General features: G+C 38.1%; 1 protein-coding gene across 2 annotated transcripts in view; it reads left to right on the top strand.

Moving 5' to 3' along the window:
- LOC113036314 (chloride channel protein 2) overlaps window positions 1-16,424 on the top strand; it is a 184,075-nt gene that overhangs the window by 123,690 nt on the left and 43,961 nt on the right. For both annotated transcript variants that reach the window (XM_026192578.2, XM_080288596.1), the window contains exons 13-14: window positions 10,363-10,432; window positions 13,135-13,245. In XM_026192578.2, coding sequence (XP_026048363.1) covers window positions 10,363-10,432; window positions 13,135-13,245 — 181 coding nt within the window. The remainder of the gene's footprint in view (window positions 1-10,362; window positions 10,433-13,134; window positions 13,246-16,424) is intronic.

Here is a 16,424-nt window from a genome sequence, read left to right as displayed (position 1 = left end):
CTAAGAAATGTCAACACAGTTGAGGGAGGCTGTCACTTGGCTACAAAAAAAACTAAATAACCCAGTCAGAGAGAGAGAGAGAGCAAAAACTTTGGCAGTAGCCAAATCATCAATCTGGTAAATTGTTAAGAAAGAATGAATGCACTGGCCAGCAACACCAAAAGGCCTCAACAGTGTCTTTAGTAAGTAGGCATCATGCCAACAATGAGCTCTTGCAAGAGCCACACAAACCCATATATAAGAAATAAAAGAAAAGTTCTGTCTTTGGCCAGTTTTTGTGCATTTAGAAATTTTTTTTCATGGTCCAAGCATGCAGCATCATGTAAAATCTGTTTGTCACCATGAACACTGTTTTACAGACTCAAAATGCCTAAAATACATTTAATTAATCTAAAATTGCTTTAAAAGGTTTGACAGAGCATTTTTATTCAACATCTTCTGTAGCAGCAGTGTGTCAGCATCAGTGTGATTTGACCACATTGCATTTAAGTCATACTTGTAGTTATGTTTGTCATCAAATGTCAAAGTATTGGCTCTGTTACAGTGAAAGGCAAAACATAAGTACGTCCTGAAAAGACAACCTTTGGGGGGTAGATGTCTATACTTGACGTTCTGGCCTACTTTTTACACTTTACTGCTGATTCGGTTAATCATTCATTTTCACATAAAGCCTATTACATCAGTGGCGTGATAACTAAGGCGCATGATTTTTTTTTTTTAAAGGCAGCTGTTCAGATTTTTGTTGAGCAAGCACAAAGCTAATATTATACACTGATTAAATCTCAGTTGCGTATATTAACAAATGATGCTTTCTCCTAAAATAGTATAGCCCCGAAGCAGCTTTAGAACTTTTAAGACTCATTAAAGCTACTGTCAAAATTCACAAGGTTCATTAAGAATTTTCTAATTGGATTTTAATAAGGAAAGATTTCATGCAAGTGGTTTCCTTGATCACTTGTTCCACTTGAATTTGCAGCGGTTTAAACCAATAACCCAAACAGTCCCAGCTTGATTTTCAGGTCTTAAGTTTGCTGCCTTCCACTGCTTATCAAAGTCCCCTTTCAGTTCGAGGTCAGAGATCCTCATAAATCTTCATGGTCGTGAACTACCTCTGCGAGATGTACATCTACTAGATTACGTTAGATTAGATTAGATGAAACATTAATGACTCCTTCAGGGGGAAGCGAGTCATTGCTTCAGCAAAGAATTGGATAGAGCAATAGATAAGAGGACATAAATAGTAATAGAGCAAATAAAGGGTAGAGGGATATGTTCGGAAATGCTAATGTGTCTCCTCTAAAACAATCGGCTCTCAATTATATGGTCGTACTACGTCAAATTGAAAACTATCCATTTGCTTTATTCTCTGCACACTTTGGCTCAAAAACCTCAGAACCTGGCAGTAAGTGTTAGAGCAGGGTAGGGTTATAGCTAAACTAAATACACACACACACACACACACACACACACACACACACACACAGTCAGACTTGACTTATCAGACCATGTTGATTAATTCTCTAATTAGTTATATACCATTAATTATGTACAAACTGTCTTAGGTCCAGCAGGATGTTGAATGTAGCTGAGTCACAGTTAGAGGAACTTGCTGCCCCCCCTGTTTTTATGAGAAATGCAGTATAATTGATAATAATGAATGAACCTGAGCATCAGGAAGTTTTTATTGATGAAGATGGCATTGCATATCATCACCATTAGCATTTGTTGTGGTAGTGATGGTGTAGAATCAACCTTAACCAGACGATAGACAAAGGTATTCAAAGGAAACTACAGAGAAATGTCATGTATAGTAAGTATTAGTTTAAAAAGATTTAAGGAAAGTGCAAACTACTAGTAAACAACAACTAGCAAAGAGCTGACACAGGCCCTGAGAGATGCATCTGTATTTTGTTTTTGTTTTTTTGTTGTTGTTTTTTTTTAACGAAAACCTCATCAGAAATGGTCTCAGTGCCATTTTTAAAAAGAAGGAGGAGAAAGGTACAACAGTGTCTACAGTCATCTGTAAAACCAATGAGACACTGTCATGGTTTGGGGCTATTTCTCCCAGTGGTGTCTGGGTTCTCATGAAAGCTGATGTAATTATGAAGGCAGAAAATACAAACTCATTTTTTCCTACAATCTGTATTTCTAGTACAGCATTGGTGTACTACTAGGAAATAGTTGCAACTTGAAAGTATGATTTCTATATAAAAATATATTTTATTTGCTTGCAAATATTTATACAATATGGTATTACAAATGTGGACACGATAATGTAGCATTAATTCCCATGGAGCCATATTTACAGCCAGGAGTATCCTGTCCGTGTCTATTAGTTTATGCCCCCAAGTGCAACAACTAGCTCCAAGCCACCTGAAGGAGTGCCCATTGGCAGCTATTACTCTGCAGACATCAGTTCAGTTGCTATAATTGAGGTTTCCGTCCTATAAGGCTGGAGAATAAAGTGCCTGCAGCATCCTGCCACAGTCACCCGTGCTCAAGTGTTTTTGACCATGTTACTATGAGTAAACAGGCTGCTGGTTTAGATTACACTGTCAGCTACACACTCTCAACAGAACTGCTGAAAGTCTATTTGCAAATTACATCTTATTTTTCACAATATTTGTATCTTTTTTGACTGGGTGTCTCCAAAAAGTATTACATGCACAAAAATATTCATTTTTAATCATAAGTGCTAAAATGCCCTAATTGTAAAATAGCTAAATTTAAATGTGAACATCTTTATCCTTTATGGTTCAGAAAATAAGTCTAACAAGATGAACATAAGAAAGCACACCAAATTAATTAATGTTGACATTAAGGTGAAAAACAAAACACAGACACAGATTAATATATGTAAATGTTGACACAGCACTTTTTTTCTTTCTTACTGCTCACTGAAAACTTCGTGCTTCATTCTAAACATTTTATCTGTCTCATATTCATGTTCAACTTGGAACCACTAGTTAGTTTAACACATGTGTCTTTGGACTCAGTCTGGAAGATAGAGTACCGATAGGAAACCCAGGGAAATGGGAAATGCAAACTCCACGCAGAAAGGCTCCCATGGGGTTGACTTGAGTTGTTTAGTTATAATTGTAAGAAGAAAGGTGGAGCATCCTCAAAACAGAATGACAAAGTGCTTATTGAGTGGAGGCTGGGGTGGATGGATGGGTCAACAAAATAAACTTTACTGATTATAGACATAAATAACAAATATTCGTTTTGTTACCAAAATAAATTCTAAATGTCAAGGATTGCTTATGGTCATACTCTATGACCATGATTACTTTATTACAAATTAACCCAACTGGTTTTGTGCTGAAACCTTAATTATGGTCTTATCACAAAAAACGTCTTGGGTTGAATAATTTTAGTTATCAGTCATCAAGATTGAACTGTTTCTGACACTTAATCAGTCTAATTTGAAGTGGAATTTAGAAAGCAAGAAATTGTTTAAAATTTTAGATTTGATTTTTGTAACAATTGTCTGCATTCACTTTCTTATTGTTGTTTGTTTAATAAAAACAAACAAGATTTTCTGCTGAACTTTTTAAAATGCCAAATATCCACCAAACTTTACATTTTCTAATTCCAGACTCTTACTTTTTAGTAGAGACGGACCGATCCGATATTACGTATCGGTATCGGTCCGATACTGACCCAAATTACTGGATCGGATATCGGCGAGAAATAAAAAATGTAATCCGATCCATTAAATATCAAAAAAGCACCTCACAAAACTTGCTACACGGCGTAACTCGGCTCATAGCCGTAGCACGTTGCAGCAGTATGCATCACGTGATAGAGCGGCTGTGTGTATTTGTAGCCTCACCAGCATTTCATCTCCGAGAAAGTTTTCCCAGAGAGAAGTAAAGCAAGTGTGTAAGTTCATCTCTGAATGTTTGTAAAGCATTCCCACGTTAAGCTTAACAACCGATATATGGAGCGACTGCCTCTTCTTGCTGCTACTTCAATCATGAAACTGCTTAATGATCAGCTGATCGGCTTTTCTGTCGTGAGTCCGTCTCTCTTCTTTGTTTTTGGCCCACTTCTCACCAGAAAGAGGAAACCAGCAGCTGAACAACAGCAGCACGTTTAAGCTTGATAAGCTGTTGTTAGAATTGATTTAATATTACTTTCTAAACCAGGATCCTTTTCTACGTAGCTGATGGCTGGTAACTGTGCAGGGGCGGATCTAGCAAAGTTTAGCCAGGGGGCCCGATAGGGCATTAACAGGGAAAAGGGGGCACAAAGACATACTTTTCTTTCTTATTCTCATTTAAAATGTCGAGCTTTTAATAAATAATTATCTGACTCTTACACCCAAAGTTTTAATCTGATGTAAAATATATAGAAGTCATTACTGTATATAGTAACTGTTAAGTCTAATATTCCCTAGTAAGCTATAATACTTTTTCCTTTGGGAAAGTACCATCTGTGAATTCTGCAATTCTGTTGAAGAAAGATGTTGAATCTATTTAATTATTCTTGAAAAATAATTTATTTCTGTGCATTTTTCCCCTGCATCAAATTAAATTTGATTACATCGATTAAGCACCATGAGGTGGAGGGTGGTTCCCTATTTTTTTTTTTTTTTTTTTTTGCTGGGAGTTTGCAACCCTATTAGTTAGGTTGCTTAATATTTCTGCTAAGTACTCTTTAAAATACCAGAATAGGGAGGATGGAGTAGGTTTAAGTTTATTAGATTGATCAGTGTTGCTGAACTATGAAATATTTTGGGCGCAGTGTATGTTTTATATACAGGTATAACAGAATAGCTTTAGTGTTGTTATTTATTTAAACTTGAGTATAAACTTATACAAAATGCAGCAACAAATATTAAAAAAACGTTTTATTGATTAAAAAACACACTATATCGGATTCATATCGGTATCGGCAGATATCCAAATTTATGATATCGGTATCGGACATAAAGTGGTATCGTGCCATCTCTACTTTTTAGTACCAAAAATCAGTCACAAGTATTATGATTTAAGAGTAAATTGTACACAATTTATGATGAGTTTCTATTTGTTAATTTATGGGCCTTTATTGTGAGCCAAAGATGAGATAAGAATTGCTTTTTTTTAAAGTAACACAACAATGGGCACAGTGTTTCTGAGCATCATAAAATACAAGGTGTGTGAAGGTCTACCTGTAGTTTAACCACCCGGTAACAGTGGACTCCTCTCAGATCAGTGTGGCCTCAGTATTGACGATATAACCCACACATACCCGAGGACACACTCACATTCTTGTGTACTGCTTTCCTGGGAGTTCATGGCCTCTAATAAAGTTAAGCCTCTTCTTATGAGTTCTCAGATCTTTTAAAAGTTCCCAACTCTTATTCTAGTTTTACTGTCTAGGTGGAAGAGAAAGAATGAGAGAGGAAGGCAAGTCTAAAGATTATTTCACACTGCTGTCTTCATTTTCCCATGAGGCCTATTTTGTATTTTGTAACCGTGTGTGACTGTGTTTTAGCCTGATTCTCTTCGCTGAGTCCGTGTTATAGTGTGTGTGAACACCTACGCACATATGTGTGTTTGTACGGGGTGCGAAAGCGGCGGCAGTTTAGGGTCACAGAAGGAGATCCATTACGTCACCATGGCAGCCAGCCTTAATTACAGCTAACTATAGTTGGAGCAGAGGGAGCAGAAAAGGGAGAGAGAGCGACGGAGCAATGAGTGTAATTAAAAAGTCTATTTGAAACCATGAGATTATTATAGTGATGAGGTTTGTGTAATGGCTTGTACAATACACTGATTCATGTATCTCATTCTGTGCATGCAAACACTGAAAATATAAGCCTGTGCTCAATACATTACCCGCTCTGTGCCGAAGAATACGTGCCAATTAATAGTACTGGCCTATTTAAAGGTAACATCATGTAAAATAATCTCTAATTGCACTATTGATCCATTTTAGACTGATTCTTTTTTTTCTGATCAGCAGGCTAAAATGACCCTAAATTTGAATGTTGTTTGCCATGTTTTTTGTTACAGCTGTTAAATTGGTGTAATAACCACTATCTTTGCCGTAACTGAGTTGTCCTAAAGATTTCTATTCAGGATACTTTGAACATAAACATTGTCTCTTATAATCTCTATTTCTACTCACACTTCTAACTGATGGCTAATTTTTAGCTCAGAGAGCCAGTCTAGACCTATTTTCATTTAAGTACATATCTATTAAGTCGCTTTATGGTGCCTGACCCTTTCATGCTGCATCTTTATATTAAAAGCTTTTTATTACTGAAACAGGATCCGTTTCTAATTTGGTGAGAGTAATGGAAAAAGGAACAGAAAATTTGTGTTTCTAGCTAAAGAGAAATACATCTCAAACTTCTCACCAGTTAACAATATAGCCTTGAGGTTAGAGTCCCACACACCAGCACAAATCTCTGTCCTAATGAGGACACAGACGGGATCTTTCAGTTTTTATGTATTAACACAAATCAAAAATAATTATAATATATTTTATTTATTGGCACATTTAACCTCCTAAGACCCGAACTCTTCCACGACATGCATTTTAAATTTCTCTTTGATATTTGGGCATATTGGGGCCCAATGAATGTAAAAACAAAGAATTACCAGATTTTTTTTTTTTTACCTTATTTTTATCCACATATTAGGATATTCGTTTAGAATTTTGATAGAACAGTAGCAGTATAATGTCCTCGTAAGTGGATATCACGCCCATGTAGAGCAAAATTGAGTATTTTGGTCTAAATAACCCAAAATGTGAAATCCACATATGTGGACGCCAGGTCCTAGGAGGTTAAAGACCCTCAAGGTCACCTTACATTATTACAACAAAATTTAAAAAAAAAAGGTAAACAAAAATAAAAAGTATGTATGTACAAGTATGACAGTATAAAAGCTAAACGAAATAAAAAATGGACTAAGACAGAAAAGCGATGAAGGGTATGCAATTCTGAATACATAGGTTTTAAGATGTGATTTAAAAACCGAGTTAATAGTGCGGAGATCTGGTGGAAGTGCATTCCAAAGTTTTGGTAGTCAGTCCCATTGTAGTCAGGTGAGCAGTTGGAACAGACAGAAGGGAAGCTGAAGAAAAGGGGAGTGTACGTAGGGGTGAGTACATGTGAAGAAGGTCAGGTAAATATGGAGGCGCAAGGTTTTTAAGTGCTCTTAAGTAAGAAGCAGGATCTTGAAATTGACTTGGAGGTGAACTGGAAGCCAATGAAGCTGTGTTAGAACAGGTGTTATATGTTCAGAAGATCAAATTTTTCATATAATATGAGCAGCTGTATTTTGAACTAACTGCAGTTTATGGGGAGGCTTATGAGGTAGACCATAGAGAAGAGAATTGCAGTAGTCTAAACTAGATGTGACAAAAGCAGTACAAATATGGCAGTACTGTTTGGAGAGAGTGAAGGATGAAGGCGGTTAATATTACGAAGATGAAAATAAGAAGACCGAGTGATATTATTTATATATGTTGTGAAGGAAAGAGTGCTGTCGAAGATGATACCAAGACTCTTATCCTCAGGGGAAGGGGTGACAACAGCGTTATCAATGGATAATGAAAGACTTTGGTTAGAACTTTAGTCAGTTTTGATTTGGTGCCTATTAGAATAAATTCTGTTTTATTACCATAAAGTTTGAGAAAGTTATGAGTAAACCAAACCTTGATTTCACTTAAACAGTCAGAAATGGATGTGGGTGGGAGAGTAGCTGTGGGTTTGGAAGATAAATAGAGCTGGGTGTCATCTGTGTAGCAGTAAAAGTGGATATTATATGACAATGAGCCTAAACAGACTTCAAAGTTAATTACCCCAGTGAGTCTACTTTAGAAACATGAACAGGTAGAAACGGAGGCTGCAGTCTAGCTGCTCATCACTGCCTTTGTTTCTTGTTGAAGTTCAGGCTCTGGCTGCTGGGCTGGGGTCTTCATGCACTCAGCTTTAACATCACTCTGCTCTTGGCTAGCTTTGAGTTAGCATGCTATCTGTGCAGATGCTACTTAAACAATTAAAATTGTTCAAATTCAATTGTTCAATTGTTCAAATTCACAATCTCAGGTCAAGACCAAGGAAACAAAATCAGTAAAGATTATATTAGTCCAACTGTGTGACCCTTTGTAGAGACCTGTTACTTGGTTGGGAACAGCAAGTAAAAACTGTTCCCAACTGTTTCCACCACATACAGTCTCAACCATAAAATGTTGTATACCCAACTTTACATCGTATGTTAATATTTGTATTTAAATGGACATAGTTTTTTGAATTTGTTATTTATAGTAGAGTATTTTGCTTTGATTTTTCAAAATGACATGGAAACATATGCACAAGCCTACCTGTAGTTTAACAAATTACAGAATAAATGATTACAGAATTTGGAGAAAAGGTTTTGACATTTTAGCTTTAACTTACTCAAAAATGTGAACTTTTAAAATACTCACTAATTGATTTACTTACAGTCGATTAGTTTATTACTCAATTCAAGGGCTATTAAAGCACTTTAGCTCCAAATCCTCTTTCCTTTTCTTTTCGTTAGTACCTTAACCTCCTAAGACCCAGACTCTTCCACGACATTCATTTTTAATTTCTCTTTGATATTTGGGCATATTGGGGCCCGATGAATGTAAAAACAAAGAATTACCAGATTTTTTTTTAACCTTATTTTTGTTTTTAAGAAAAATAAGAGCCACATATGAGGATATTCGTTTAAAATTTTGTTAGAACAGTAGCAGTATAATGTCCTTGTAAGTGGATATCAGTCCCATGTAGAGCAAAATTGAGTATTTTAGTCTAAATAACCCAAAATGTGATGTCCACATATGTGGACGCCAGGTCCTAGGAGGTTAATGGATTGGATAATCAAGACCTTGGGAGACTCGCACTGAAACATTTTTACCCCTCATTCACTGGGAACCTGATTCTAAGGCACTTCCCAACTTTCGTTACACAGTTCAGCTGAAACAAGCTCGTACATGTGTCTTGTACTCTCTGTTAAACTCCTGTTTCTGTCTGAAAGGAAAATGAAACAACCTCAACCAGCATTTAGTGTTGTACAAGCAATATTTCAGCCTCACATTCAGACTCTCACATTTCCTAGAAAACTCATGTTCGAGATAATTAATTTCTTACATAAGCAGTCAGTTTGGTGTCTAGAGTATCTCTTTTCAAATATGATGGTTGTTCCTTTTCTGGGCCTCTTTGATTTCCCAAATCAGCATTGCTTCCTGGCCAGAATGTGCACATCATCATTGTTGAGAGTCAAGAGTCGGGGCCGGAGGTGTAGACAGCAGAGTTGTGGCCCGACGAGGTAGCTCTTCTGTTTTGCGCTTAACCAACAGTTGTTTGGTTTCCCCAGTGTATGATTCACAGCAATCCTGTTGGCACTGAGGGCAAGTCAGAGAGATGTGATTGTTTTGTAGCCTTAACAGACTGAATGTTTGGAAGATGCTTTTGGTGTGTGTTGTGAGTAGAGTGCAGCATGTTGGTGCTCATGATTCAATGCACCTTGGATTACTGGTCTTCAGTACAGAAGTGATCCAAATGGCCTTCATGTGTGAACTGGCGACTGTGGGAACAAGTAAGGATTTGACTCAGTGAGGATTTCTTTATTAAGACATTGAAAAGGTTCAAAAATACACTTTGTTCTACAAATAAACTGAGTTAGAGTTAACTTTGAAGGGTGACTTAGTCAGTCTTAACTACCTCAAGTGTCAAGGATGGAAAGAGTGATCAGACAGTTTTTACTGAAGAACCGATAAATACTATGCTGGTAGTGTGGAGTATAAATGGAATTTTAATAAGACTTTTTAATCTAACATTGAGTCCAGTCAAGTAAGCGTGGATCATCGTTTTAACGATGTCCCAGGTATCAGTGCAGACTTTTATTACCATAAGTGAGTATGACAGCCTTTTAAAACTCATCTCTGTTCAACCATCTTCCTACATCTTGCTACACTTATACATTTGCACACACACACACACACACACACACACACACACACACACACACACACACACACACACAGACCTGACGATAATGCTCACACATTGTCAGTGATGACATTTCCGTTTTTGTTTCTTTCCTAATTAGCAGTCTCTCCGCTCGTCTGGTGCACCGTCCGCCAATCGGCAGGGTCCGCTCATTACCCAGGGGTTTATTTCAGGGTCTTTGTCAAATGGAGAGTGAAAGTGACAGCTCAATCTAACCTCAGCAATAAGCCTCGCATGGTCGCCTCCTCACTGCTGGTAGAGGGTTCAGCTTGGCTATCATCGAGGGGCACACCGGATGGTACTCTGAAGCTAATTGAAATGCCACCCTGTTCTTTCTTTTCATGTCTTTTCTTTCTTTATCTGCTTCTATTTTCCCCTCTTAGTTCTGGATGTCTGCCTTGGCCATCACTATCCCAGTGCCCTCCGGAGCCTTCATGCCAGTATTTGTCATTGGTAAGAAGTAAATGACTACATGTGTTTGTGTGTGTAAAGGGACAGAAGAAACCCAACCCTAGGTTTAACCCTACTCTACAGGATTACGTTTGTGTAATTTAACATACAGTGGGGCAAAAAAGTATTTAGTCAGCCACCGATTGTGCAAGTTCCCCCACTTAAAATGATGACAGAGGTCAGTAATTTGCACCAGAGGTACACTTCAACTGTGAGAGACAGAATGTGAAAAAAAAATCCATGAATTCACATGGTAGGATTTGTAAAGAATTTATTCGTAAATCAGGGTGGAAAATAAGTATTTGGTCAATAACAAAAATACAACTCAATACTTTGTAACATAACCTTTGTTGGCAATAACAGAGGTCAAACGTTTACTATAGGTCTTTACCAGGTTTGCACACACAGTAGCTGGTATTTTGGCCCATTCCTCCATGCAGATCTTCTCGAGAGCAGTGATGTTTTGGGGCTGTCGCCGAGCAACACGGACTTTCAACTCCCGCCACAGATTTTCTATGGGGTTGAGGTCTGGAGACTGGCTAGGCCACTCCAGGACTTTCAAATGCTTCTTACGGAGCCACTCCTTTGTTGCCCGGGCGGTGTGTTTTGGATCATTGTCATGTTGGAAGACCCAGCCTCGTTTCATCTTCAAAGTTCTCACTGATGGAAGGAGGTTTTGGCTCAAAATCTCACGATACATGGCCCCATTCATTCTGTCCTTAACACGGATTAGTCGTCCTGTCCCCTTGGCAGAAAAACAGCCCCATAGCATGATGTTTCCACCCCCATGCTTCACAGTAGGTATGGTGTTCTTGGGATGCAACTCAGTATTCTTCTTCCTCCAAACACGACGAGTTGAGTTTATACCAAAAAGTTCTACTTTGGTTTCATCTGACCACATGACATTCTCCCAATCCTCTGCTGTATCATCCATGTGCTCTCTGGCAAACTTCAGACGGGCCTGGACATGCACTGGCTTCAGCAGCGGAACACGTCTGGCACTGCGGGATTTGATTCCCTGCTGTTGTAGTGTGTTACTGATGGTGACCTTTGTTACTTTGGTCCCAGCTCTCTGCAGGTCATTCACCAGGTCCCCCCGTGTGGTTCTGGGATCTTTGCTCACCGTTCTCATGATCATTTTGACCCCACGGGATGAGATCTTGCGTGGAGCCCCAGATCGAGGGAGATTATCAGTGGTCTTGTATGTCTTCCATTTTCTGATGATTGCTCCCACAGTTGATTTTTTCACACCAAGCTGCTTGCCTATTGTAGATTCACTCTTCCCAGTCTGGTGCAGGTCTACAATACTTTTCCTGGTGTCCTTCGAAAGCTCTTTGGTCTTGGCCACGGCGGAGTTTGGAGTCTGACTGTTTGAGGCTGTGGACAGGTGTCTTTTATACAGATGATGAGTTCAAACAGGTGCCATTCATACAGGTAACGAGTGGGGGACAGAAAAGCTTCTTACAGAAGACGTTACAGGTCTGTGAGAGCCAGAGATTTTCCTTGTTTGAGGTGACCAAATACTTATTTTCCACCCTGATTTACGAATAAATTCTTTACAAATCCTACCATGTGAATTCATGGATTTTTTTTTTCACATTCTGTCTCTCACAGTTGAAGTGTACCTCTGGTGCAAATTACTGACCTCTGTCATCATTTTAAGTGGGGGAACTTGCACAATCGGTGGCTGACTAAATACTTTTTTGCCCCACTGTATTTACCAAAAAAATCAAACAAAAATAAATCCTTTGAAAGTCAGTCATGTACTATAAATTACTATATATGTTTGCCACTAATTAAATACAAATAATGTTATTGTATTTAATTTGGGAATTTATTTGGCATTATTAGTATCTTTATTTAAGCAGGAAGTGAAACTTATGAGACCAATCTAATTAGCATTCTAGACTGTCACTGGAACTGCTGCCATTGAATCTGCTATTTTAAGTCTAATTGCTACCCTGCTTTCCTGTCCAAACAAAAGATGCAACTATAACAATCATTTCAAATATCCAGCTGTCAGTTGAGGAGAGAGGAGGCAATTGTCGCTGTAGGCATATGGTACATAGGATTAGGTGATGTCTTTTGACCTCATAACTTTATATCCTCCTGACACTTGACCAGGAACACCACATCCAATTCAGGGTGGTGGTGGAGCCTTAACCCAACTGTCATAGGGTGGGAGGCAGGGTACGCGCCGGACTGGTCACCAGCCTGTTGCAGTGCTAACACAGAGTCAGGCAACCAGCTTTCTTGTTCACCACCCCTAAAGTACAGTACACATGTACTGGTGTATAAGAAAGGCACATGTACAGTATTTTCAAAACGGTTGGGGAAAAAAATCAATCATTTTTAAATACCCTGGTGTGGCTTAATACCAACGTTACAGTTTTCGTTTTTTTAATTGGTTCATTTCCATTTAGAGAAAGGTTTTTCAAATAAGGAGTGCTTGATGCTGTCGTTCACACGAGAACCAAAGCAGTGGTGTATTGCTCATATTTGGAAACAGCGAGAAAATCATAATCAAATACAGTTATTAAACTTTCACTATAAAACTTTTTAGCATACCCAAGACGTTTGTACTTTTTGACCTAAGGATTTATGTTTTAGTGGTTGGCGTTACAGCATCTACTGGGCCACCACCAATATTGCACTTGCGAAATGGTCTCAATGATTGTGTGTCTCTGTTTCCCTGTGTAATTCAGGGGCAGCCTTTGGTCGTCTGGTTGGAGAAAGCATGGCTGCCTGGTTCCCTGATGGCATTAACACAGATGGTACCATCTACCCCATAGTGCCAGGAGGCTATGCTGTTGTGGGTAAGTTAAAGACACACACCATTTCAGCTGTCTCTCACTCTCCATCCTAATCTACATATTTTTGCTGCAATAAAAGACGTTTGCTTCTACAATTCCTCTGTGATTCAGCCTTTGCATTATAAACCTATATACACATTTTTCTTCTTGGCTTTCTGTGAAGGGCTTTCATCTTTGATGGCAAGAGAAATAAAAGTGAATGCACAGAAATATTTCCTGTAGCAGAATTGCTCAGTTTTTCAGCTCCAAGTTAAGGCTTTAAGTTGACCCTGATTAAAGGTGACATGGAATATGAACAGACTCAAGTGCTCCAGACAAAATCAAATTATATTTATAAGATCCCCAGACCAGTCACGACAAAGAAACCTCCTGCAAAACAGTTTAGACACCAGCTGAAAAAAAACAACAAATTTCTTCACAGTGGTGTTGAATATCCAAGCTAATGTGCAATCCAGGAGTCCTGTTAAGAAGCAGACATTGTTTTGTTGCTTGGCAAAGGCATATTTTTGTTTTGTGTTGACTGAATAATGTACTTGAAGAATATATATATGAATACAAAAAGTGTTCACAAAAAGTGAACATAATTTAAGTGTTAAAAGAATATATTGATAAGAAACTGTATTGTTTCTCTGCATTTTAAGTCTGTCTGTATAGATTTCTGAGAAATGAACTACCAAACATGACACATTATCCCATGTTATAATTTATTAGACAAATGCTAGGCTGTTATTGAGCTGACCATAAACTCCTGTACACCATAGTCTTTGTTTTGAGAAAAATGTGAGGCTATGTGTTCGACAGCTAAGACTTGTTTCAAACTGGATTGGGCATCCACTGGACAGAGTCAAAGCTGAGACCTTAACCTGATTAAAAGGCTGTTTGGGGACCTTAAGAGAGCTGTGCATACATGAATGCCCGCAAAGAAATAATATGACAGACTAATAGCCATGCAAAGAAGTAGTTATTGCTGCTACAGGTTGTTCTACAAGCTCCCGAACCATGAACTGTACTAAACAATGTGTAATATAAGGTTAGTGTTCAACTCAGGTTGTATTTGTACTTTTTTTTTTTATAGGTTGTATTTACTTAATTTTTAAACCTGCCAGAAACTCGATAATTTTATTACAATTTTTATTAGTTCCAATTAAACAAGGATAAATAGAAAGCTAATGGTAAATATGACAGCTGTTGCTCATCAACTTTTACTCACACTGCACACCCCTGTTTGTACTAATACAGTCATTAAATCAACAATGCACTGCACTCAGTGTCACAGCTTTGTTATTCAAATATCAAGGGAAGTTAAACACAAGGAGAGCAACTGAATTGTAAAAGTAATGTGATAGACAACAAGTTTGTTAGAATATGTGGGAAAATTTTAATCAACAGCCATAATTTCCTACTACTAGTTTACTACCAATAATTACGCATTTAACGCCCAAAAAATACCCCCTCTGGACAGTGATAATAATAAGCTAGTTAATGCAAATGATTATTTTAACTTATTAATAATGTCAAAATATTTATTTTCTTCTGTTTTTTTTTAGTTTTCCTGTATGGTTTATTAAACAAATGTACCTTAAACAAACAATACTGAGATCTTTACTCTCTGGTGAACAAACCATGTAATAGAGACATTATGTTTAATGACTCAGAACGTCCCTATGGCATATCTTTACTTCTGTTTGTTGTTACTCATCAGAAGCCACAAACACTGCGACAAGCTAATGTCTGATGTATCAGTCTAGATGATTTATTTGTCTGGATACACAGACGAATAGTAAAATAAGTGATAATAACCAGCAAAGGGTAATGATTGTATACACTGGATAGTGAAGCTGTACCCAGTATTTCTTTAAAGAAATGGTTGCACTACAAACATTATAGATTCTTCCTGAAGTTGTGTGTCTAATGAGGTGCAGCGTTGCTACAGTTGCTACTTGTTGACAGCCGTGCTGATTATGCCAGTGTTATGGGTTGGCGGTGGCTGTTTTTCTGGGGCTGATGTTGTTGTTGTTGTGCTGCACTATAGCTGATGAGTCACCCCTTTACAGACCTGACACTCTGATGAGCCTCTTTCATCTCGCAGCGGACCTTGCTTTAAGGAATAAGTGTTGGGATGGGCAGAGGGAGCAGCAGCATTTATCTGAGGGGCATACATGGGCTTAATTAAGTTAGGAGAAAGAACAATGAAACCTGTCTTTGTAGACTCTCTTACTCACCATCTGTTTCTCTTTTTATTTTAATGCTTTCATTCTCTGGTATTTTCCCCCCTAGTGTTCATCTCATTCTTTGGATTGGTCTCATCCATTTTCTCTGTTAGGATAAACACTCACTTTGCCCATGCTGCTCTTTCTGCTTTGATGTGGCTAGAGTATTCCTCTTTTAACTACTCTGTATTTATTTTTTTAAATAGATTTGCAAATGTAACGTTTCCTTTTATATTGAATTATTCAAAATAGTTGATTTTTGCTTTATGGACATAGGGGAGAAGGCTGTGGGGGGGATAAATGTGTATTTAGTTGCTTGAACTGAGTCAGTATGGATGAGATAGTGTTCAATTATATTCATTTTTATTTATATAGCGCCAAATCACAGCAACAGTTTCCTCAAGGTGCTTTATATTGTAAGGTAGACCCTACAATAATACATACAGAGGAAAACCCGACAATCATTTGACCCCCTATGAGCAAGCACTTTGGCGACAGTGGGAAGGAAAAACTCCCTTTTAACAGGAAGAAACCTCCGGCAGAACCAGGCTCAGGGAGGGGCGGCCATCTGCCACGACCAGTTGGGGTCGTGGAGCCAGAGATGTATGATTCAGTGGAAAGAGGTCTATTAACAAATAGTGAGTGAGAAAGTTGACTGAAAAAGAAATACTCAATGCATCATGGGAATCCCCCAGCAGCGTACACCTATTGTAGCATAACTAAGGAAGGATTCAGGGTCACCAGATCCAAACTATATACTTTAGCAAAAAGCAAAGTTTTAAGCCTAATCTTAAAAGTAGAGATAGTGTCTGTCTCCTGAATCCAAACTGGAAACTGGTTCCACAGAAGAGATGCCTGAAAACTGAAGGCTCTCCCTCCCATTCTACTTTTAAATACTAGAGGAACAACAAGTAAGCCTGCAGTGTGAGAGCAAAGTGCTCTGTTGTTTTGTTGTTTAAGACTCTTCGAGTG

Source organism: Astatotilapia calliptera, chromosome 14 (assembly GCF_964374335.1).
Source record: "Astatotilapia calliptera chromosome 14, fAstCal68.1, whole genome shotgun sequence".
Taxonomy (NCBI): domain Eukaryota; kingdom Metazoa; phylum Chordata; class Actinopteri; order Cichliformes; family Cichlidae; genus Astatotilapia; species Astatotilapia calliptera.
This window is presented reverse-complemented; position numbering and strand designations above follow the sequence as displayed.